At 44.6% G+C, this 23,158-nt stretch overlaps 1 protein-coding gene across 2 annotated transcripts in view; it reads right to left on the bottom strand.

Moving 5' to 3' along the window:
• Nucleotides 1–23,158, bottom strand: part of Adamts17 (ADAM metallopeptidase with thrombospondin type 1 motif, 17) — a 322,369-nt gene that overhangs the window by 140,432 nt on the left and 158,779 nt on the right. For both annotated transcript variants that reach the window (XM_039094338.2, XM_218753.11), the window contains exons 9-10: nt 21,380–21,520; nt 19,548–19,698 (exon numbers count right to left, since the gene is read on the bottom strand). In XM_039094338.2, coding sequence (XP_038950266.1) covers nt 19,548–19,698; nt 21,380–21,520 — 292 coding nt within the window. The remainder of the gene's footprint in view (nt 1–19,547; nt 19,699–21,379; nt 21,521–23,158) is intronic.

Genomic DNA, 23,158 nt, shown 5'->3' with positions numbered 1-23,158 from the left:
GGATTTGGAAGCCAGAATAAAGGCAGAGGAGAACAACTTTCTAATGTTGGTCACACTTGAACCCAGAACCAGAAACATGAAATAATATAAGGATATAGGACCCTCGATGATCATCTAGTATCTATGCCCCAAATAGTGCATAGTATTAAATCACATTAAACAAAACTGACTTGGGATATAAGGGTAGAACACAAAAAAAGAAGTTAGTATAGTAGTTTAATGGGCTTTCTTAACCCATGACAAATAAAACAGTCACATAATAATTGATACAAGAAGCGCTTGCCTAGCAAGCGCAAGGCCCTGGGTTTGGTCCCCAGCTCCGGAAAAAAAAAAGAAAAAAAATGATACAAGAGACATAAATAACATAGCAGAATTGATAAAAAGATTCCAGTTCTTAACACAAATATGTCAAGACATATTCTTTTTAAAAGACTTATTTATTTTATGTATGTGAGTAGACGGTAGCTGTCTTCAGACACACCAGAAAAGGGCATCAGATCTCATTACAGATGGCTGTGAGCCACCATGTGGTTGCTGGGAATTGAACTCAGGTCCTCTGGAAGAGCAATCAGTGCTCTTAACCGCTGAGCCATCTCTCCAGGCCGTAAAGGCCCATCTTTAATGGTCATGGAATATTCACAAAACATAGCCCCAGTACATTTCAAGGTTCACTTTGGCTACAGAGTGAGTTCAAGGCCACCCAGGGCAATTTAGGATGACTGTGTCTTGTAAAGAAAAGGCGACTGTGCATAGAGCCTGCTCTTGGTAGGTGCAGAAGTCTGCTTCAGTGGCCAGTACCATGAACACTACCCTCAAGACGATCAAAACAGAATAAAGAGAAATGATTATTTTATTATGTAAGAGGCAGAGCAAGCAAAGAAAACCTTCAGAACTGGTTCTCTGTAGGACAAGCGAACCAGAAAAACCTTTAGTAAAGTACTCAAGAAAAGGGGAAGAAAACATGTAAACCAGAAGGAAGGAGGTAATTAAATTGCAGAGCAGAGCCCACTCGACTTCTTTTATGTATAAAACCCATAGTTTTTCTGTAAATGTTCAAAAGAATGGATCTACTGTTTGACGGTAAGCCCGGGTGTGGAGCAGGGAGATGGCTCAGTGGATAGAGTGCTAACCCCACAAACTAGTCCAGATCCCCAGAACCCACACGTCACTGTAACCTAGCAGTGTGGAGGCAGAGATGGAGGGATTCCTGGGCTTGTGGGCAAGCCAGTCCAGCCGAATCTGGGAGACTCGAGCTCAGGGAGAGACACTGTCTCAAAAAATAAGATAGAGCCAGGCACAATGTCTCATGCCGTTAATCTCGGCACTCCAGAGGCAGAGGCAGGAGGATCTCTGTGAGTTCAGCCTCGTCTACAGAGCAAGCTCTAGGCCAGCCAAGACTGCATACTGAGACCCTGTCTCAAACAACAACAATAATGTGTTGAGTGATTGAGGCTAAGTCTGGCATTGGCCTCTGGCCTCACACACATGCACACACATTGTAATGATTAATACTGATTATCAACTTGACAGGATCTAGAATCACCTCAGAGGCAAGCCTCTGGACACGCCTGTGAGGGACTATCTAGAAGGGGCTGGCTTCTTCCGCACCTGTGAGGATCATCATCCTTGCTAGGAGTCCAAGTGGGCAGTGCCCGTCTTGGGTTGAGTATTGCACTGTATAAAAGAGTAGAAAGCTACCTGAGAACAAGGACTTACTGTGCTTCAAATCCTGACTGATGCATCGTCGCCAGGCATCTCAAGCGGCTGCCACCATGCTTGCCCTGACAGCCAATTCCCTCCAACTGTTGGACGAATCGAATACCTTCCCTTAAGCTGTCTGTTGTCAGGGATTCTGTCACCAGACTAATTACTGCTTAATTAATTAATCAATCTAATCAACCCCTAATTAATTAATCTAATTAATCCAGACTAATTAATTTCCTCTCTTCTCCCCCCCCCTTCCCTCTGACTACAGACTGAGCGATGGAGGAGACCTAGAAAGGCCCCATGGGTATCCTGACGGATCCTTAGCACTGTTTCTCTCACAGGTATTTCTATTTAACTTCCAAGGAACAGCTAACACCAACATTCTTAAAGGATTTATGACCATGTGAAGGGAAAGCATTTCCCTATTTTTTTAAAAAAAAATGCTAACTAACGTAACAGTCTTGTTTGGGGTCATGACCCCAAACAGAATAAGCTTATGGAAAAAATCCATATGGAACTTATTTATGAATAATTGTTGCAAAGACTCAAAATACAACTTGCTAGCACATTTGAATGAATTATACCAGGACCAAATACAATTCCCTCCAGAATTCGGGGAGCTAAGTGTTTGAATGTATGCTAATAAATTCACCATCCTACTAAGTCAAAATCGAGGTGCTGAGGCTGGGAGGATGGCTCAGTGAGGAGCACTGGTACCCACGTGACAGCTCGTCACAGCCTGTAACCCCAGTTCCACAGGATCTGATACCCTCTTCTGGTATCCATGGGCACCAGGCGTGAACACGGTCCATGTGACAACATACATGCAGGCAAAACACTCATGCTCACGAACAGATACTTTTAAAAAAATGAGAATTTTTTAAATGAGAATTTTGTTCTCCCCACGGATAATGAAAAGACATTTGATAAAATTCAATTGTGATTCTTAGTAAATGTTTAATAAGATTTAAAGCAATGTATACTTTTTAAACTTGATAAATACTCATGGAGGCATTTGCCTTAAAGTCAAGAAGAAAAGGATAGCCAATTGTTTTTTTTCAGATCAGAGAAGAAATTAGTGTGTGGGCAAAGGGATCCTGGAACTAGAAAATGAAAAAAATTCAACCAGAATATCCAGACAGTTCATTTAGCAAGATGGCTGCATCTGCTTTTAAGACATCAACTCAGTGACATAATGGAAGAAAAGACCTCACTCAAGAAAAGAACAGGACTGTCTTCTAAGTAGAAATATGTAAGATTTATACAAAGACAAATTAGAAGTTCTCCCAAGAGTGGGTCAGAAGACATCTAGAAGTCATGGAAGAGAACATAATGTTACTGTAGGATGATTCAGAGTTAGGTACAAGAACACACTTCCCACTAAGTTAATTTACAAAAGAATCCAACTGAATTGAACACAATCACACAATTTGAACTAAATGAGAATATTCTGAAGACTACATGAGAAAATAAACAAGGAATAATTCACCAGGAAAATTGTGGAGAAGTGCATGTTCAGTGTATTAAAATATTGTATAAAGCTATGGTCATTTAAACATTAAGTGCATGATGTGATGAGTGGGACAGACTGGGAAATCCAGACATAAGGACCAAGACACAGGGTCTGCAGAGACTGCTCTATGGTTAAGAGCAATGTATACTTTTTGTGTATACTTTTTAAGTGGGATTCCCAGCCCCCACAACTGGGTTACTCCAGTTCCAGGGATCCAACACACTCTTTCAGCCTCCATAGGCACCTGCACACTCTTTCTCTCTCTCTCTCTCTCTCTCTCTCTCTCTCTCTCTCTCTCTCTCTCTCACACACACACACACACACACACACACACACACACACAATTATGCTCTATTAAGGAATTTAACATGAAAGCAAATTCATAAATGAAAAAGAAGGACGCCACAGAAATAAACTTATTTACAGCTTAGCAGTGAAAAGACCATTTTGGGGATGGAACAAAACCCATGATTTTTAGAAAAGAGATGTTTTACCTCACATATATGTGCATAAAATGGAAAAAACTATACTGAGCTGAATAAAAGTTGAGGCTGAAGAACTTTTACCACAGCTAAAGGTCCATTTTCTATTCCCGGTAAAGTTTCTAAAGACCATTAAAAAAAAATCTCAGAGACGCAGCGTAACAAAATTTAAAAACAAACCAACATAAAGCCAATGCACAGAAAAGAGAAAGCACTAGTCTTCAATATGCGGCTAAATACTCAAGCTTATTAATATAAGAAATTCCGTTTCAGTTGCAATGCACTTACTTTAGAAACAGTCAAGATGGGCAAAGGTAAGGAAGATGGGCTGATGGGGCTGGAGAGATTTCCTAGTGGTTAGGAGCACTGACTTCTCTTCCAGAGAGAAGTACCCCCAAGCACCCCCATGGCACCTCATGGTTGTCTCTAACTCCAGTTTCAGGGGATCCAGCACCCTCAGATAGACATGCAGGCAAAACGTCAATGCACACGAAATAAAAATAACTAAATAGGTAAAGTATTAAGAAATAAGAAATAAGATGAGGAAAAGGTACAGGGGAGGGAGGCACTCTCCCGCACTGCTTATGAAAGTGTGCAGCTTCGGAAATGAGACATACAAGATCTATAACCAATGTGTGCTCTCAGTGCTATATAAAATTCAAAGGTAGACAAACAGTCACAGTGTGCAATGGTGGCCACAATAGTGGTCACTCTTAGGGGGAGTGAGTAGAAATGAGTAACCAGGGCCATTCTGGGTGACCTTACATGCCCTGCTTCCCGATGTGCTGGCCACACTTGTACACACAGTGAAAAACCACTGTGGCTGCACTTGCAGTCTCTGCACCTTTCTGTGTGTCTTCTGTTGGGTTCTAGGTAAATAAAACTACAGAATTGAGGAGCATGAGAAATGGCCTTTAACCCACATCTAGGTATTTATCCTGTGATCTGTGATTCTCAGTTGGGGCAGCTGAACACCTCGAAGAACATTTGGTGGCATCCAAAGACACAGCTTTTGGTTGTCTCAGCTTCGTCAGGAGTGGTCACTGTGCCTCCAGCATGGGGAATGTATGCCAAGGATGTTGCTAAACTCCTAAGGGTACAAACCGTCTCTTAGTGACGGAGAATTACCTAGCTCAGCATGTCAGGAGGGCCTAGGCTGGGAAGCCCTGCTACAAACAAGCTCTGAGTGCAAAAGGGGAAGCCGTAAGTGTCAATGAAGAATCCCATGAGGCAGCACCTCAGTCATGTGACTAAAGGCAACAGTACAGCCACCCACCATAGTAACCCCCCACTCCTCAGGTTATCCTTGCAATAATGAATAATCTCACTCTAATGCAAGCGCAAGAAAGGCAGGCCCGATTCATGAACCAACTGGCTAGTAGTCTGCAGACGCATGGAAGTCGTGAACAATGAAGACGGACTGAGGGACTAGCACGGAGGGGCAGTGATGTGGGACGGTAGTAAGGTAAGTTCCTGTTTTCAACAAGAGTATATTCAAGTGTGGTGGGTCAAGCACAGGGGCATAAGCACGCCATGCAAGCACTCATCCATTGAACTGTTCCCCCAGCCTTTCCGGTTTCTAATTTCTACAGACACTGTAAATATTTATGGAGTGCTGTGTGGTGGTTTCACACGTGTATCCTTTGTGTAATGTTCAAACCAGGTTGTACCAGATATTTCCTCATATATTATCACTTCTGTGAAAATTTTCTGGTTTTAATAATTGCTCTAGGATCATAGAATATATTAACGTATGGGAAGTTGGTGAGTGAAATTTACTATTTTATACTCCCTTGGGACCTAAAATTGTCTCACAATTTACAATCTACAGTAAGTTTAAATGGAGTGACTCCATTTATAACAGACTTGACTAAGACATTGTCAAGAGAAGAAAAGTCTAAAGGTCACATATATATGGGAGTGTGCTAATGTTTAAATGGAAAAGGAGACACACACACACACACACACACACACACACACACACACACACACACATATATATATATATGATCATGTTTCAGCTCTTGTTCTTTGTGTATATTTTGCTCATTTGGGAAAAATTAAAATAAATTTGAAAAATCACACTGAAAGCCAAGTGTCTATGGTGGGGATGATCTGAAATATCTGCTAAGGGCCCACAAGTTGAAGGCTTGGTCCCAGTTGGGTGCTGTTGGAAAGTCATAGACCTTTTGAGAGGTAAGGGTGGGGTGTGTGTTTAGTTACTGGGGTCTTGAAGAGGACCCCAGTCATGTCCTCTCCATTTCCTGCTCACCACGAGGTAAACAACATTGTTTCTTTATGTTCCGACTGCCAAGATGGGTGACTTTATCAGATTATCCAAAGCATCAGACCAGGAAGTGATGACTCAGAAACCATGAGGCAAAATATACCTGGTCTTTTTCTAAGTTGATTATCTCCAGTATTTTGTTACAGTAGCAGAAAGGTAACAAATTCGCTCTTTGTTATAATTGTTTAGTAGTCACCACGCATAGTCACCAACTACTAGCAACTATGCCCTCCCAAATTACCTTTATACCTATAGATGGATGCATCTTTCTGTCATTACCAGAGAAGCTTCTCTTGGCTGGAGATGGCTATGAACGTGGAGCCCATAGCTGGTCAACATGTGAAGACACAGACCATGGATTATGCAACTCTACACGAGATGCCCATGTCACAACCCTTCTGTCTAAGACTCAGGGAAGAACAGACATTGCACGATTCACAGTCAGAGGTAATGGATGTCTGCAGACAAATAGTATTTGATGAACGGGACAGGACAACTGCACACACAAACTCACAATGTCTGGGAGCCAGATGAAACTCCCTGCATAGATGGGGGAGAAGCCCCACCTTTAGATGAGGAACTATGGGTAGTTGATGGCTACCGGGGAGGGTGATTCTGTTTTGTTCAGGGATACAGCCTGTGAGGGGACAGATACCCATGCTCATACTGGCTGGACTAAGTGGACATTTAAAATGGAGCACACAAAACAGTCATAGAGATACATACCTTTGATCCCAGCACTCAGAAGGCTGAGGCAAGGGATCTCTGTGGCTTTGAGGCCAGCCGGCCAGCCAGGGATGCATAGAAAGATCTCGTCTCACACAAACAAGCAAGCAAGCAAGCAAGCAAGCAAACAAACAAACAAACAGTATTTGAGGTGTGGAGAGAAGAGTTAGAGGGAGGGATAGGGAAAGAATTGGAGAGGAAAGAATGGGGTAGGTAGATTTGATCGGATCATAATAGCATATGTGAAATTCTCAAACAATAAAAATGAACGTGATCAAATGTTAAAATGATTCTGAGTTTTCCTGAGCAAATTCTTTTATTTCCTCCTCAAGGGCACTGTCTCTTGAGGTACTCCCTGCCCCCACCCTGGTCTAGGTAACCCTGTCGTGTCCATGTTTGCTACAGCCTGCAAATCTAGAACTCAGATACCACATAAATCGCCAAAATTCCTTGCAGTACCCAGCTAAGCTAACACTCCTGTCACAGCACAGCTGTAGTCTCTACCTGAACCACTCCCCTCCTCTGTACCTCTGTGTACCCAATTCTAATGCCAGATAGGACTCTGCTCCTGGGCAGTGGTGGCTGTGTTTCCCTCAAGGGTCCTGCACCCTTGTCAGGGCTCATCTCCCAAGGGCCGCTCTACACATTACTAGAGATACAGAGTGGACAGTGAACCTGGCATCTGCCTGCATCTGGAGAGCGCAGTCTAGGGCGCTCTGCTCATTCAAGGTCAAATGCAAGGATCTCAGGCTCTGTGGGGGAACAGCCACTGCGACCAATCAGGAAGTGGGGACCCAGACTCTCCCAAAGGTCTCTTCCACCTGTCCAGACCAGGAAGCACCCACTAGGGTTTTAAGTGTGTGTTAACCTGCCCGGTTCTGCTAGAGGACAGTTCCGTGCATCTCCTCACTACGCTCTGTGTGCTGAGTTCTCAAGTACAGCAGCTGTCTCCTCATCACCTCCACACAGCCCCGGCAGCACACAGCATCCCCCACATAGGCACGCTGGCTGGTGGGATGGACCAAAGGATAAATGTCCTTCTAAGTCAAGCGATGCCTGCTTTTGAGGTGAGGGAAGAGCCAACAAACTGGAAGCATTTAACCGTTTTACCAAGTCTAGGCACCACAAACGTTATGAACACTGTGAGGCTGACAGTTACTGTCCCGTGGTATAGACAAAAAAAAAAAATAGAATTAAGTCACCAATATATGCTGCAAATCCTGTACTGACCCCAAACCCAGGGCGCCTGCCTATGGGTTGTATGAGGTCTCCATCAGTTCCCAGTTTCCCCTTTCTATTCCTTCCCAAGAACTAAGTCTGTCAGGCAGGCAAGGGTATTCAACATCCCGTTTCATCCCAGGTCTGCCTGCCAGACCCCATGGAGGTGGGGGATCCCTTATCCACAGTGCTTGAGACCAGAGGTATTTCAGCGTGTGGTTTTCCTTTTCATGGTGTGTGGGGGGAGGTATTTGTAGAGACTGTACTTGTTGGATATTCCTAATCCAGAGACTTGTATCAAAAATGTTCCAAATTTGGAATTTGGTGTGATGTGTGTGCCAAAAAAGGGTTAAGAGTGCCCAAGCGTTGTGTTAAGAGCTGCTCAGCAGAATGCTCTCTGGGTTTGATGAAAACACAATGCTCCTGGATAGGCAGCGACATACTGTGGGGGAGCAGGGGAGACTCTAAGGCTCCATTAGATCCTGGGAACCATTCTTGAACAGTAGCAGAAAGTTCGTAAAAGTAACAAGGAGATGCGAGTGCTTCCACTTCTCTGTTTAGTCTGTGCCACCTCAAGGGTCACATTTAAGGTCTGGTAATAGGCACATCCCAGTTGTTTCCCTACCTGGTTCCTTCTGGTACCTTGAGAAAACCCAGCCAGCACTACTCTGTCATTGGGCCTATGAAAATACAAGGCAGGCTTTAAGGACCCCTTGATCATGCCCCAGGTCTTTCCCACTTCTCTCCAACTGGTGGTGGTCCTTCTGAGGACTGAGCATTGGACTGTGATTCACCCTTTTGCCTCTTCTCTCATTGAGCGCCTGCTGTGATGAGAGAGTAGCTAGTGTTCTGAGTGAGTCCTGAAGGGGACGGTTATGCAAACTTCCTTGGAAAAAAAGTGTTGCTGATAACCCAAGCCAAAGGCAGATAACTTGCCAAGAGCTGGATGGAGCCGTTAACTGGTCCAAATTTCCCACAAATACTACCGCAGTTTGAAGTCTTCCCGATTCCAGCACACCAGCACCGCACCTGGAATGTTTCCTGGGTGTGGTCTCTCCTTCCCTGCTCCTGAGGGTGGTGGAAACCCCTTACCTGGCTAGGACCAAGTGCTTCAGAGTGAGAATGGGGGCACTCCACTGGCAAAGGGACAAGGAATGAAAGATAACACACAACTTGTATCGTCTGGAGAGTTCTCTGAGAAGGCTGTCTACTGTAAGCTTTCATAACACTTCTGGAAAATCCAGGCCAATTTCTGCCAAAGTCCAGCAGGCAGCTTCAGGAGGCTGCAGATGCTGGAGCCGAGACCCAACTGAGACAGGCAAGGCCCACATTCAGCCCCACAAGCCTGTCTGAGAGGGGCAGGGCAATGAAGGCTCCTGAACTCTGCCAGCTTCCTACTCTGGCCAGGTCCACTGGCACTGAAGGGACAGATTTTATTTAGACCAGCAGTTTCCAACCTAGTCTGACTGTAAGAATCCTGGAGTCTCAGAACTGTAGAAAGAGACAGAGACCTGAAACCCATGTCTGTCTCTCTGAGAAAGGGTAAGACAAGATTTGCAGCAGGACATAGTCACTTCCGCCAGTCTCTGGAGGGGGCTCTGAGGTGGCTCCAGGTTGAGATATGACTGACATCAGAAAAAAAAAAAGGGAACCTTGTTCTTTTGTGGGATTCGAATACCTGGGCTTCGTGGACACACAGAGATCTCTGCTAAGACTCCAGGTGTCTCTCGGTAGGGTACAAAGAGGGTTTCCAGACTGGGGACAGGGAGTTTGTGGAAGCACACACTAGGTGAGAGAGGGCTATCTTCGAGGGTTCCAGCTTTTCAGGGTGCCAGGAGACATGACAAGGACACAGAGATGCAAGAGAAAGGGACAGGTTAATACAACAACCAACTGCACTGCATCTGCCACTGTCCGGCTGGATCCAAGAACCAATGGAACAGAAACAACAGAGCCAGCAACACTTACTGGTGTGTGCTACGTGCTAAGTTAGGGCATCTTTCATTGAGCTTCCTAAATAACCTAATGATAGGCCAACAGGACCCAGTCTCTCGTCTTTTTCAGGTTAGTAGGCTGAGGGAAAGACTGTGACTACTGGATGTAGACAGTGGGGGCAGGCCATCTGATTAGGGAGATTCTCTTATTACTGTGTGACTTGTACCCTGGGCTATTCGAGTACCATGGTGAAGAGGTGTGTGTGGGGGGTTGGTGGAAGATAGTGTCCTCTCACCAGTGACTGCTGCAGACACTCTTGCCATCCCGAAACAGTTGGCTCATGGCTTTGACACTCAACACTCTTCAACCTAACACAAACACCACAGTCCTTTGAACATATAATGTGTGGACACTCCCGTGTTAATGGCAACTGTGGCATGTGCAATTCCTTCTGAGAGCCACCTTCCCTTTTACCTGTGGCCATCACAGATTGGCTCCAGGTCAGTGAAGGGGCACCCTGTTACTGAGAGGGAGCTGACATGTGGGCATGGGTGACCATCATGCAGCGTCTCTCGGCTAAGCCCCCCAGGTGCTGGAGTGAAGCATGCATGAATTCCCTCTGTGCTGTTAAGGAAGGTTGGGGCCACTGTGAGGCAGTGACCCTGGTCAGGACGTTGTTCTGTGTGTCCCCTCCCACTGGCCCTGGTTCGCACGCTTCCAGCGGACAGTGTCTACAGTCACTTGCCACCCTCTGCCTCACCTGGCAGAGCGTTTGAGCCCTGACAGCTTTAAGGCCTCGCTGAGGAGTGACAGGGGACAGGAGGAGCTTGTAACCATAAAGAAGACTGATTGTGCTAATTGCATAAAGTTCATTTCCCCTTTCTAATAAATATTTACCCTCTAGTGTTTATAACTTTTGTGTTTGGACTTTCTTGAAATGCTTTATTGAATTAAAAACATCACATTACCATTGGCTAAGAGAAGAGACAGTTCTACTTGCCAGTAACTTCTACAACAAATGCCAGCTACCGATGCCAATTTTTTTTTGTAGTTCATATTTCCATAGACAGCCCTGAGCCTTACAATACCAGCATTCTGCAGACAGACACAAAAGATTCAACAGTGATGGTATGCGCGGGCCTCCAGAACCCCACGAGCAAAGCTGGTCCCTGTTTTAATGTGTCTTGGTTCTGAGGTATGCAAATGTTTGGGAGAGCAGAAACTTGGTTACTATTTGAAGCGTAGGTAGCTCCTAACACAGATTGCAGCAATGTTTTTCCTATGAGTAAGGGCATGCTTCTTAACTTCTATGGCTCTTAAACCAGCTATGTGCTATGGGCGCCAGGACAAGAACATACACGGAAGTCTAGTTGCAAGGAGTTCTGCACTCAGAGTTCTACCCAAAGAAGAAAAGGAATTCAGGGCAGCTGGGGCTTCCTACGGTGGGCAGAAGCCAGCCTGCCCACCCCTCTCCCAGGTTCTGAACATTTAGCGGCAGAGTTATACTTGTCAAAGCCTAATAATGTGAGAATTATGGGACAAGCAGGGAGACAGTGAGGCTTTCAGAGTACAAAAGGCGTTTCCTTGTAAGTAACACAATAATGACTGTTTCTGGTTTTTAAAATGTTTAGATTACATTGTGTGTGTGTCCCTTCCTGTGTGTGTACGTGTATGCATGTGTGTGTGCATGTGTGTGTGCATGTGTGTGTGAGTGTGCATGTGTGCATGTGTGTATGCACGTGTGAGTGTGCATCTGTGAGTGTGCATCTGTGTGTGTGCATGTGTGCATGGGCAAGTGTGTGTGTGAGTGTGCATGTGTGCATGTGTGTATGGGGGGTGTTTGGTTGTACAGGTGCCAGTATGTATGTGTGAAGGTCAGAGAACAAGTTGATAGGGTTAGGGTTAGTTTCCTCCTTCCCCGACACAGATCCTGAGGATTGAACTCAGGTCGTTAGGCTTGGGATGTTGCTGGCCTGTAATAGGTGTTGATGAACACGCAGTATGACAAGGGTTAGCCGGGCATAGAATACTTGCTGTGCTGTTGAAGATGTGGGGAGTACAAATGATACTTTGTGATTTCAGCCATGACTCTTAGACAGAATGAAGGTATCTGCGGTTTCTAATCTCAGCACTGCCATGGGAACTGCGAAGGCAGCTGGGGCTCATTGCCAGCCATCGTCCGTGAAGGGGATACTCGCTTCCGTGAGAAGAAGCCGGAGGGAAGACTTGTGATCACTTTCCCAGCAAAAATCCAGTGAAACCATCCAAGGGCTTTAGTTCAGGATAATGATGGGGAGATGAGAAATGCCATCTCCAGAGAGCAGGGAGGTCGTACCTGCCTGCCACCTTCGGTCAACACACACTCCAGGCTCAACTTTCAGAAGAACCTTTGTATAACTAGCATCTATGTGTTTATTTATCTAGTGGGTCTCTCTCTCTCTCTCTCTCTCTCTCTCTCTCTCTCTCTGTGTGTGTGTGTGTGTGTGTGTGTGTGTGTATGCACACATGCACATGCGACTCGGTTCTCTCTTTCTACCATGTGGGTCCCAAATTCATGCTGTCTTGCTGGCCAGAGCCTTTACCCACTGAGCGAACTTGCCAGCCCTCAGCGGGGAAACTTGTTCCTCAGAAGGCAGAGCAGGGACTGAGAGAAGGCTCACGGGTAGTGAAGACACTAGCATCTGTCTCAGAACGCAATCTACCCAGTTTCTTTCATTCTTTGTTTTAGGTTCTGTATTCCAAAACCAGAAGTACTCCACCCTGAAGCCGCGGTGTCTCGGTTTTATTCCCTGGGCCATGTCCAATCCCTCTTCCAGTTAGTCAGTTTTAGTGATAGGCTTAAAGTTCTAGAAATGTTGGAGACAAAAGACAGACAGGCGCAATACACGCACTTGTCTCATGAATGTTCAGGTGCTTTCCCAAACTTTCCATTGATAGCTCTTCACAGAGACTCAGCCCCGTGGCTGCAGTGTCTTCCCCTCAGTCCTAGTCTTCCAGGGAACTCAGGGACTGGGAATCCGGACAGCATTCTCAATTCCCACACAAAGGAATGTAGCTTTTAAGAGAGGTTCCTCCAAATTTTTGAAGTTGTAATTTCTGTATGCTATTCTCTCTCCTAAAATGCCTGTCTAGGAATGGTTTCTTATGTTTTATGACATCTAGTAAGTAAGTAGATTTTTTTTCCTATTAAAGGAGACCAAAGTGGTTTGGAGAATGTTGTTTGAGTATTTTGTAGCATGGTTTAAAAAATCTTAAAGTAATATCCCCCCACCCCCGTGTGTGTGTGTGTGTGTGTGTGTGTGTGTGTGTGTGTGTGTGTGTGTGTGTAGTTCAGAGCACAATGCTGGATGCTGGTCCTCACCTCCCACCCTATTTGAGACAAGCTCTGTCTTGTTTTCATGTTTGTGTACATTAGGCTAGCTGGCCCATGAGCTTCCATGGTTTTTTCAACACTCACCTCCAATGTCTTCATAACAGCACCAGAATTACAGATATGCTGCTATGCTGCTGTGTTTGACTTTGATGTGGGTTCTGGAGACCTGGATGCAAAGTTTTTAGACTTGTACAGCAAGCTCGTTTCTTACTGAGCCATCTCTCTGGCCCATAGCATAGTTCTTTTTGAATCCAGGGGAGACTATTTGAGATGTCATGACAGCTCTTCCAGAGGTCCTGAGTTCAATTCCCAGCAACCACATGGTGGCTCACAACCATCCATAATGGGATCTGATGTCCCCTTCGGGTGTGTCTGAAGACAGTAACAGTGTACTTACATACATGGAATAAATAAAATAAATCTTTTTTAAAAAAAGAATATATATCTAAACTCCATCCTTATGTGTTCTGCTGCTTAATACCCTTAAAAGAAGCAAAATATAGTCGCATGCATTTTCCCCTGCTAACTCATTGTTTTGTAACTGATATTGTCAGTCTTTACTAAACCTGTGCTGTTTTAAGCACCAGACACACAATTGTACCCACCATTACATACAGCGCTTCTTTCCTCCACACAGCTATTATAAAGTTGAATGTGAATAGCACAGCAAGGGGCTGGGGCTAATTACCAACAAAGTGACAAAAGTTATTTAAAAATGTGTAGTTGCTCATTTCTGGGATTTTCTACTTAGCATTTTTGGACTGTGGTTGACTGTGGTAATGAAACCTTGGAAAATAAAGTGTAGTCAAAGAAGGGCTACTTTATTCCTCCTTGCGCCTAAAAATCTCGCAGCACCACACTTCCAGTGCTTTCTTTCTGGCAGATGTCATAGGTCATATCTTTGAGTGAATTGGTTTCCAATGGAGAATCTCACTTTCTATTGCTGATAAAAAACAAAAGACTAGTTTAAAACAACACAGCCGTCTGGTAGTTCTAGAAGTCAGAAGTCTAAAATCGCTCTCACAGGGTTAATGTCATCTGCAAGCCTGGTTCCTTCCTAAGGTGGCAGGTGTTTCAGCCTCTTCTGCTGACTATCTAGAAGAACCCATGTCCTGTCTCATGCCCGCTCCTGGCCCAACCTCCTGCTCCTACTGTCACTTTATCACCCAGTCACTGTGCATCCTTTTGGATGACACTTCTGACTCCATCAGATCAGCAGAGATAATCAGGACAACGTCCCCAACTGAGGATGACAAGTCAAATTTGAGACATCTCTTACACTGTGGACAGCAGGCAGAGGCTTTGGGGTTTTGTACATGGGGTCTACCACAAGAACATCCTTGTTCTTTTAGTAAAATTATCAATGTTATTTTAGAGACATGTTTAGAGGTTTATATAAACCATATGTTTTACCAACTTAGAGGCTAGCTCTGGGACTCTTAATTTCCTTTTAAAAACAGGTTTTCAGGCTGGAGAGATGGCTCAGCAGTTAAGAGCACTGACTGCTCTTCCAGAGGTCCTGAGTTCAATTCCCAGCAACCACATGGTGGCTCCCAACCACCTGTAATGGGATCTGATGCCCTCTTCTGGCGTGTCTGAAGATAGTGACAGTGTACCCACATACATGAAATAAATAAAAAAATCATAAAAACAAACAAATTTTTCACTCAATATCTTTCTTTTGCTGAAAGGAACACATTATTTCTCATAGTGCAGGTCCGTGCCTGATGTGTTTTACAGCTTTGTTATAATAGAAAACCTGTATGTCACAATTACTTCTGAGAGATAGTTTTGGTGGGTATAAAATTTTATATTAATAGATGTCTTTCTTTCAATACTGTAAGAGACTGCTCTATTCTTTGTTTGAATTGTTTATAACAAGCAATGTACTCACTGTATACTTGTCTTTAATGATCTGACTGATTTTAGATTTTTATCTTTAATACTGCTTTTGTATTATACTTATTTATTCATTTGTGTGTGTGTGTGTGTGTGTGTGTGTGTGTGTGTGTGTATTTGCACATGTGGAAGAAGGTTCTCTTCTACCAGTGTGGGTCATGGGGATAATTCGAGTCAGAAGACTCTGCAGCAAATTTCTTTACCCACTAAACTCTCTTGCTGGAAACTATTACTACTTTAAAATAATTTAATCACAATGAATGTTAGTCTGGATTTCCTTGTTTCTTGTATTTAGAAGTTGACCTTCTTTGACCTGTTCCCTGAAATGTTTTCATTGAATTTGGCAAGTTCCAGTCACTTGCCATTCTCACCTTCTCTTCATATCCTTTGGGTGATAACTTTTGAATTTAGTAGGATGTTTTGTTTTCAGTCTTTTTTCCCTCTTGGTGTTTCATATTTAAATAGTTTTGGTTGGTTTGTATCTAAACATACTCTCTTATGATGTCTAATTAACCACCAGTCTTGCCTGGGAGATCCTTCATCTAGGACTTTGCAGTACTCCTTCCCAGAGGTGCCAGGTAGATAACATTTCCATAGTTCAAAATGCGTCCTAGTATTATAATTGTTATTCTAATGTCTTGTGTCATTTCTGGGCCAGTTTTTATTGACTCTCCCTCAATATGAATGCATGGCTATCAAGATTCTTTTTTTTTTTTTTAGTGGATACTGGACATTGTAGTTTTGTTTTTTTGAGTAATGAGTAGTTTTGTATTTCTATTATTTGAATTTTGTTCTAAAAATGGTTAGTAGTAAAACTTTTTAAATGCATATGAAATGCATTAACACACATATATGTATATTATATATATATACAACGTATGCACATGTGCAAAATCCAGAGATAAGCCTTCCTCCATGCCCTTCTCTGCAAGCCGTGGAGTTATAGACTCATGCTGCCACACCTGGCATTAATGTGTGCAATGGGGAACCAAACACGGGTTCTCAGGCGTGTACAACAGTGCTTTACTGAGTGGGTCATCTTCGAAGCCCATGAATCATGCAAATTAATTGCAAGTTTGATCCTCTCAGATCTTGAAGCTTAGCATTTTACTGGAAGGCTGACATTGCACTGCTCCTGATACCAAACCTGATGTGCTCTACCTGATGCTTACAAGAGGTTCCCTCTAATGGTTAGGATTGTTATTGGTAGAGCCTTGAGAAGTTTTTTTTCCCATGCATATACTGCACTAAGCTGAGTAGTCAAGGGGCATCCTCTATAGGTCTCCAAGGTTCTCTGTAGGTCTGTTAAGGTTCAAACGCAAACCATCTCCGATGTGTTTGAACACCTCCTCTCCAGATGGTAGCATTGCTCTGGGAACTTGTGAAACTTTTGGGATATAGAATGAAAGTAGGTCATTGCTGGAGAGCCTTGAAGGTTACACCCACCCCTGATAGATAACTGAACAATTCTGCTTCCTGATCCACTAGTACGTAAGGAGCTAACGCCTCATGATCCTCCTGCTACAAATGGATGCTTCTGCTAACATGCCTTCCCTCATAATGGACTAACTGTGAAATAAGGAGCCCAAATAAACCCCATCACCCACAGGTTGTTTCTGGGAGGAGGGTCATTTCGTCACAGGGATGAGAAAAGTAGTGAATAAAACAGCTCTTCCTTCTGTGAGTCCCGCAGACTCTTGGAAGGCTGGTCCTCTGTTTAACCACTGCAGCTCTCTTCTGTTCCTCCTCCCTCTGTGTAGACCGAGGGTGGACTAGGTCTTAGGTGAGCAAAGCCACAGGGCTCCTCCATCTATTTCAGACCTCTCAGTCATTGAAGGCTTTGGCTGTTTGATTGCCAATGTCTTGAAAGCTCACCATTTAATATGTTTAATTATTTCAAATGGGAGAAGAAGCAGGGCTTTCCTAGAAGGGTTCTGGAAAGGTAACAAGAATATAATCTCAAATACCTTGCTCGGGGCAGGCCAAATTGAGAAGGTAACATTTAAAACTGAAACATGGAGAAGGCAACATTTGAAAATCCAGACAAGAAATGAAAGACTGAGTCCCTCCGATACCCAGGTGGAGGGAAGGGCCCCGAGCAGTTGCTGTGCCTTTGTCATGAGCTTTCTGGTGAATGCCAGAGAGAACAGCAAGGCTAGGCCAGAATAGAGGAGACGAGCTGGGCCTGGTGAATGGGCCAGGGACAGCCAGTAGTGAGAGAGCAGTCAACAGTGTCTCGCTCATGCTCCAGGCAGGGGAAAAGACAGACATTGGATGCTGACCGAGCGTTGTCAGAGCACAGACCTCTGAAGCAGGGAGTGGAGGACTGAGGACGCAGTGACTTAAGGGTCCAGACTCACAGCACTGTTCTGGCCTGCATCTGACAAGGGGATGCACCCCGGCTCAGGGCACCATACCCTACGTTCTCAGCATTTCAGGTATCCCAGAGAAACATGGGCTTTCTGTTATGTGTTCCCCGGAAGGAGAACAACTATATGCTGGGTGAACAGTCACTTTCAGCTCCCTTTCAGAATCCCATAACAATCACTAAATCGCCAGAGGGGACGATGATCAGTGGTAGCTGTGGCTAGCAGCTATCAGTCCTTGCCACTATGCTACCCTATCCCCCTACTCACACATAGTTACCTCATCTAGTGACAGGCTAGAAGAGGCCAATTTAATGTGATCTATTTCCTGATGATTCTATTAAGGAAAAAGCTACCAGGGAGCATGAGCTGCAGCTGCTGGAGGAAGCCATGTGCTGCCTGGACAGAACTTACAAATGGGCCATCTTCAGGAGGTGCATGGGGATTTTGAGCTTCTAGGGCAGTAGTTCTCAACCTTCTAACACTGAGGCCCTTTAATATAGTGCTCCCTGTTGGGGTGATTCCCCAATCATAAAGTTATTTCCCTGTTACTTTTTAACTGTAATTTTTGCTACTTTTATGAATCGTAATACAAGTATCTGATCGTTAGGGTATATGTACTGGCTCATTTTGTGTGTCCACTTGACACAGACTGGAGTCATCCCAGATAAAGGAGCCTCCCTTGAGGAAATGCCTCCATGAGATCCATCTGTAAGGCATTTATTCAATTAGTGATCAAGTGGGGAGGGTCCAGCCCATTGTGGGTGGTACCGTCCCTGGGTTGGTAGTCCTGGGTTCTATAAGAAAGCAAGCTGAGCAAGCCAGGGGAAGCAATCCAGTAAGCAGCACCCCTTCATGACCTCTGCATCAGCTCCTGCTTCCTGCCCTGTGTGAGTTCCTGCCTGACTTCCTTTGGTGATGAACAGCGATGTGGAGGTGTAAGCTGAATAAACCCTTTCCTCCCCAACTTGCTTCTTGGTCATGATGTTTGTGCAGGAATAGAAAGAAACCCTGACTAAGACAGTATCTGATATGCAACCTCTGTGAAAAGGCCTTTGACACCCCTCCCTCCACAGGATTGTGACCCACAGGGTGAGAACCACTGTTCTAGGAGAAGACCACTGTACTTCAGAGCTAACCTGTCCATCTAACTGTCCTCTGTGAAAAGAATGATGCTATTGAGCCAAGAGAGAGTCTCGGATGGCCTTTTCCCTGGGGTCTGTCTTTAAATGATGCAGGCCGTCTTTGGCTCCTCCAGTGTAGGATGTGTTGATACTTCCCTTCCTCTGACTACAGCTCTCCTCTCCTCATCTGTAAAAGCTGAACTCAAAAGCTTTGCCTGGAGTGTTGTAGCGGTCGGGGTTTTGTGTGGCAGTCCAAGGAAAGTGTTCAACCCGGGAAACTGTGAGCCCCCTGTACATGTGTGTCCCTTTTTCTGTCAGCTCACCCTGCAAGGTTGTGTATTTACCTCACAGGTCAGGAAAACGGCTTCTGTCTAGTCCCTGACTCACTGATCCTACGCTGGCTGAGGTAGCTCTGCCTGACTCACTTTATCTACCAGTCCTGAGTCAAAACCTTTGAGGGACAAAGTAACCACCGTCTCCAGGTCTTTGTGGGCACTCTTTCCTTCTCCACTCCAGTTTTTAGCCCTCTTCTTTAGCTGGGCAGGATTTGAAATCTGGTGATTTCACTCCACTTTCAAGAAGTGTGATTAGATTTCCTCTATCCTAAAGAGTTCATGCCAAAACACCAGGCTGTGAGTGGCAGTAGCCCCCACAACATCCCCTCTAGAGTGATTCATGTACAGGGCTGTGAATGGACAGATGCTTGCGAACGTGTGTGTGGGATGTTCTCATGACAGGTTATATGGGGCACACCTGTGCAAGTACCGTGAGGACGTGTACACAAGGACATACCCTCATGCCTGTACATATACACGGCCACATGCATGTCTATGTCTGAACATCCATGACCTCCAGGCCTGCGGAGAGACTACTGGGTTTGTGCATCTTCCTTAGTGTGCCCTTCCCTGGTTGCTTACCTCCATGTTTTTGCAGAAGGTAGCGTTGGTGCCAAACAGAATCTGGCACTGCTCGTTGGCGCTGTAGTGCATGCCTGGCAGCTTGTGTGGAAGGCGCAGGGCATGCTGGCTCCTGGGGTCAGTGATCAGTAAACATGTACTGACTTTGGATCTGAAAAAGCCAAGAAGTAGGTCAGTCTCCAAATGTTCTAGCCCCATCTTTGTTCTGAGTTTTCAGCCTCTGAGAAGGACGTGCCTCGGATGATTCATGGGACGATGGCCTCGGCACTGGGCACCGGGGATTACCCTTCTGGTGCATGAGTTTGTTTAATATATGGCTAAATACGGGTCTCTTCTCTGAAGACAACACAGAGCTGACCACTTGGTAGAACCCTGGGAACAGCTCTGATGAAGCAAGTGGACTTTCTTAGGAGAGTTTGGAAAAAGTTCTTTTCGAAATTAGGATACTCTAAATTGCCTAAGAAAATGGCTTTGAGCAAAAGAGGACAAATTAAGGTTATTTTATTTTAAAGAAACCCAAGGTGCTGATTCCTGAAAGCATGAAGTCTCTTTGAGGGATTGCTGGGCCAAAGCAAGGATGTCAGATTTGAGGTCTCACCCAACCATACCTCCTGCTATCACAGAGGGTGGGCCAGGGGCTCACTCTGCCAAGAACTTCCAGATTTCAACCAGGAAGAGAATGCTCATTTACAGTGGGATATACATTTCCCCAAAAGGGGCTGCTAGCAGATAAAATACCCAGTGCTTTTATTTTTTAACTTTAAAGCAAGGCAGATGAAACTGAACACTTGCCAAACCCTTAAAGGAAGAATGTAATCTATCTATCTATCTATCTATCTATCTATCTATCTATCTATCATCTGTCTGTCTGTCCATCCATCTACAGCGGAGGCTAGTCCATAGCTTCCATTTGTCCCCAGTGAGAACACTACTCACCCGAGCAAATGTACAGTGGCCATTTGTCACCCTGACCCTTCTGGGTGATAAGGAAAAACATCAAGTGGCCTACAGTACTTTATTATGAGTCACTAATTACAATACTCCATGGAAGTAGACTGTCTTAAAATGAGTGTGTTCATTTCTAAGCCTATTTACTAAACAACTTTTCCATCCACAGGAAACGAGTGAAGACCAGTTAACTACTTTAGCCCACATTCCCTGGGCACTGTCAAATAGAGCTGGTCTATCAAACGCCACCCTCCAGTGGAACTTCATGTGGATTGTGGATCAACAGAGTGAAGTAGAGAAGCATTCAGGACTCATAAATTAACATTGTAAATACAGCCCTAAGACCAACAGGGGCCATGGGTACGCTTGCTTTCACATGGGTCTAAAACTAGATTAGAAGCTGTTCCACAAAAATCTGAGAACTAAGAAGTATAGACGTTCTCTAGGAAGAAAGGGCTAGTTAGAGAAACACACCCTTTCCCCCACAAAGGAGGCAAGTGTGAAAACCCATTCCCAGCAAACTCAGTCCCCATCAAGGGAAACAGCATCAGTAAGTAGCAAGTTCTCAGTTCTACAACAGCCAAGTTGTCCCTACAGTGGTGCCCATTCTTGGTTACAGATCAGCAGAGAAGGGCAAGACAGACTCACTGGGTTGATATTTCATTCACCATTCATTCAACGTCCCTTGCTGGACACCAACATCAAAACAGCTACAACCTCAGGAAGAGGCCTTGGCCCATCATAGGACACTCTGCACTGAACACATCCCAAACCAGATGAGAATTCATCCAAAGATTCATTTCTCACACTGGCTGAGTTGCCCATTTTGGTCTTCAGGAGAAACGTTCCATTGTTGACATTACAGAACACGCTCAAGGACTTACTTGAGAAAGTTCTCAAGGTCATCTCGACTACAGGACGACCAAGAGAGGTCGCTGGGATTCCGGCCTTTCACCCATTCTCCCGACATGATGTGTGACCGGCCAGCACAAGATGAGTGGTCATCGTCGTGGTTCATTCCCAAACTGTTCAAAGAGAAAGAGGAAGAATATGAGATGTTATACCTCACCATGCTTATTTCTAGGCTCTGGGCCAAGTTTCAGTCAAGTTTTAAGTACAAAGAGTGATGTAGGTCGGATGATAATGTTCTCACCCTAAAGACCACAGTGAGGAGTTTATACAGAAGATGGAGTGGTTTGACTACAGAATGTATGAAGAATGAGTCAATAAATGAATTCCTAAGCATGATAATTAATGACGTGCCAGTTAATAATGCCCAACCTTCTGATGAGCTGACCTGGCATCTCACATCAAATGTCATTATGTTAGTGCTCTAAAGAAAGTTGTACTCATTAGAAATGAACCACACTGTGCTTAGAGCCAGTGGAAAACATCAGAGACTGAGTTTCTGGAGACTATGGCCTCAAGGCTTCAAACTCAAGGACAACTGTGACTTTGTTATTCTTCATAACTCTCCGTATGTTTGTTCATTTACTGAAAAATGTCCCCATCCACAAGAAACACAGGAGAAGAGTCAGAGTGACCCTTGTGTCTCTTCACTCTGTGTTCCCTGGGTCCTGTGACCTTGCTTGTCAACTGTTGCTGAAGGATGATGGAGGTCCCTTCAAGCTGGAGTCCCACCAAATACTGACCTAAGCACTGCTCTTAGTTTATCCATATGGGGCGAGCTGAGCTGAGGAGTACACAAGATCACAAGGTCACAAGATCGGCTTGTTCACAGCTTGCTGATAATGACTTCCAGGAGAGAAACCCAGTGTGTTTGAGAAAATAATACAACCATGTATTTTTAATTCATCGAATAACGTTAGATGTTTCTCAAGTGCCCGAGAATGTGCCTGAAGAAGACCGGATGGACAAAAGATGTCATCCCTAAGTCAAGTCACCATCAGTCCAGGAGAAGAGGTGACGATTGGCAGGGGTTCCAAACGCTTACTCTGGGCCACACTTCCCTATTCATCTCTAGCATCCTTTACCACCTGTCAACTTATCCTGACTGCTACTTCATGCTGAGATCTACCAAGGATGTCACCCTGTCCTTTCTGCATCCCCATTAGCCACTGCTACACATGCTTGCGTACAGATGCTACTGAAACCATAGAATTTTCAGGAAAATGAATGGTGAATGGATTTATGATGTATAATATTAAATGTCATACAATCTCATGAAGAAGAACATTTTCATATACAGATCCTAGCCTACAGTATACATGGAAAAACGAAGATGTGACCATGTGGGTGCCCTGTAACGTACAGAACGGAGAACAGGAAAGCGGAGATGAGGTGATCAGAATGACAGATGCGGGGATGGACCCACCAGTTATGAAACAGGATACAAGGGTAATTGTTTTCCTAGTTTTAATTCTGTCGTGGATTTTTCTTTGTTGTTATTGTGTGGTGGACAAGTGCATGACAATATATTTGATAGTAGGATGGTGTCCAAGGGAGGATATTGCTGATCCCTTGGTCTCAACCAGCATGGAAGATTATGCCTGGGACCACATCCAACTTCCTATGGTGATTAAGTCAGTTATAAATGGAAAGAGGTTCCTTGCTCCTTGCTATCAAATGGCCCTGGCCAGAGAACCTAGTGGCTTAGGAGACACACAGGGCCATTATGCAAGCACTCAGACAAGCTGATGGCA

The sequence above is a fragment of the Rattus norvegicus genome, chromosome 1, assembly GCF_036323735.1.
Source record: "Rattus norvegicus strain BN/NHsdMcwi chromosome 1, GRCr8, whole genome shotgun sequence".
Lineage (NCBI taxonomy): Eukaryota > Metazoa > Chordata > Mammalia > Rodentia > Muridae > Rattus > Rattus norvegicus.
The sequence above is the reverse complement of the archived record's forward strand: the minus strand, read 5'-3'. Positions and strand labels throughout refer to the sequence as shown.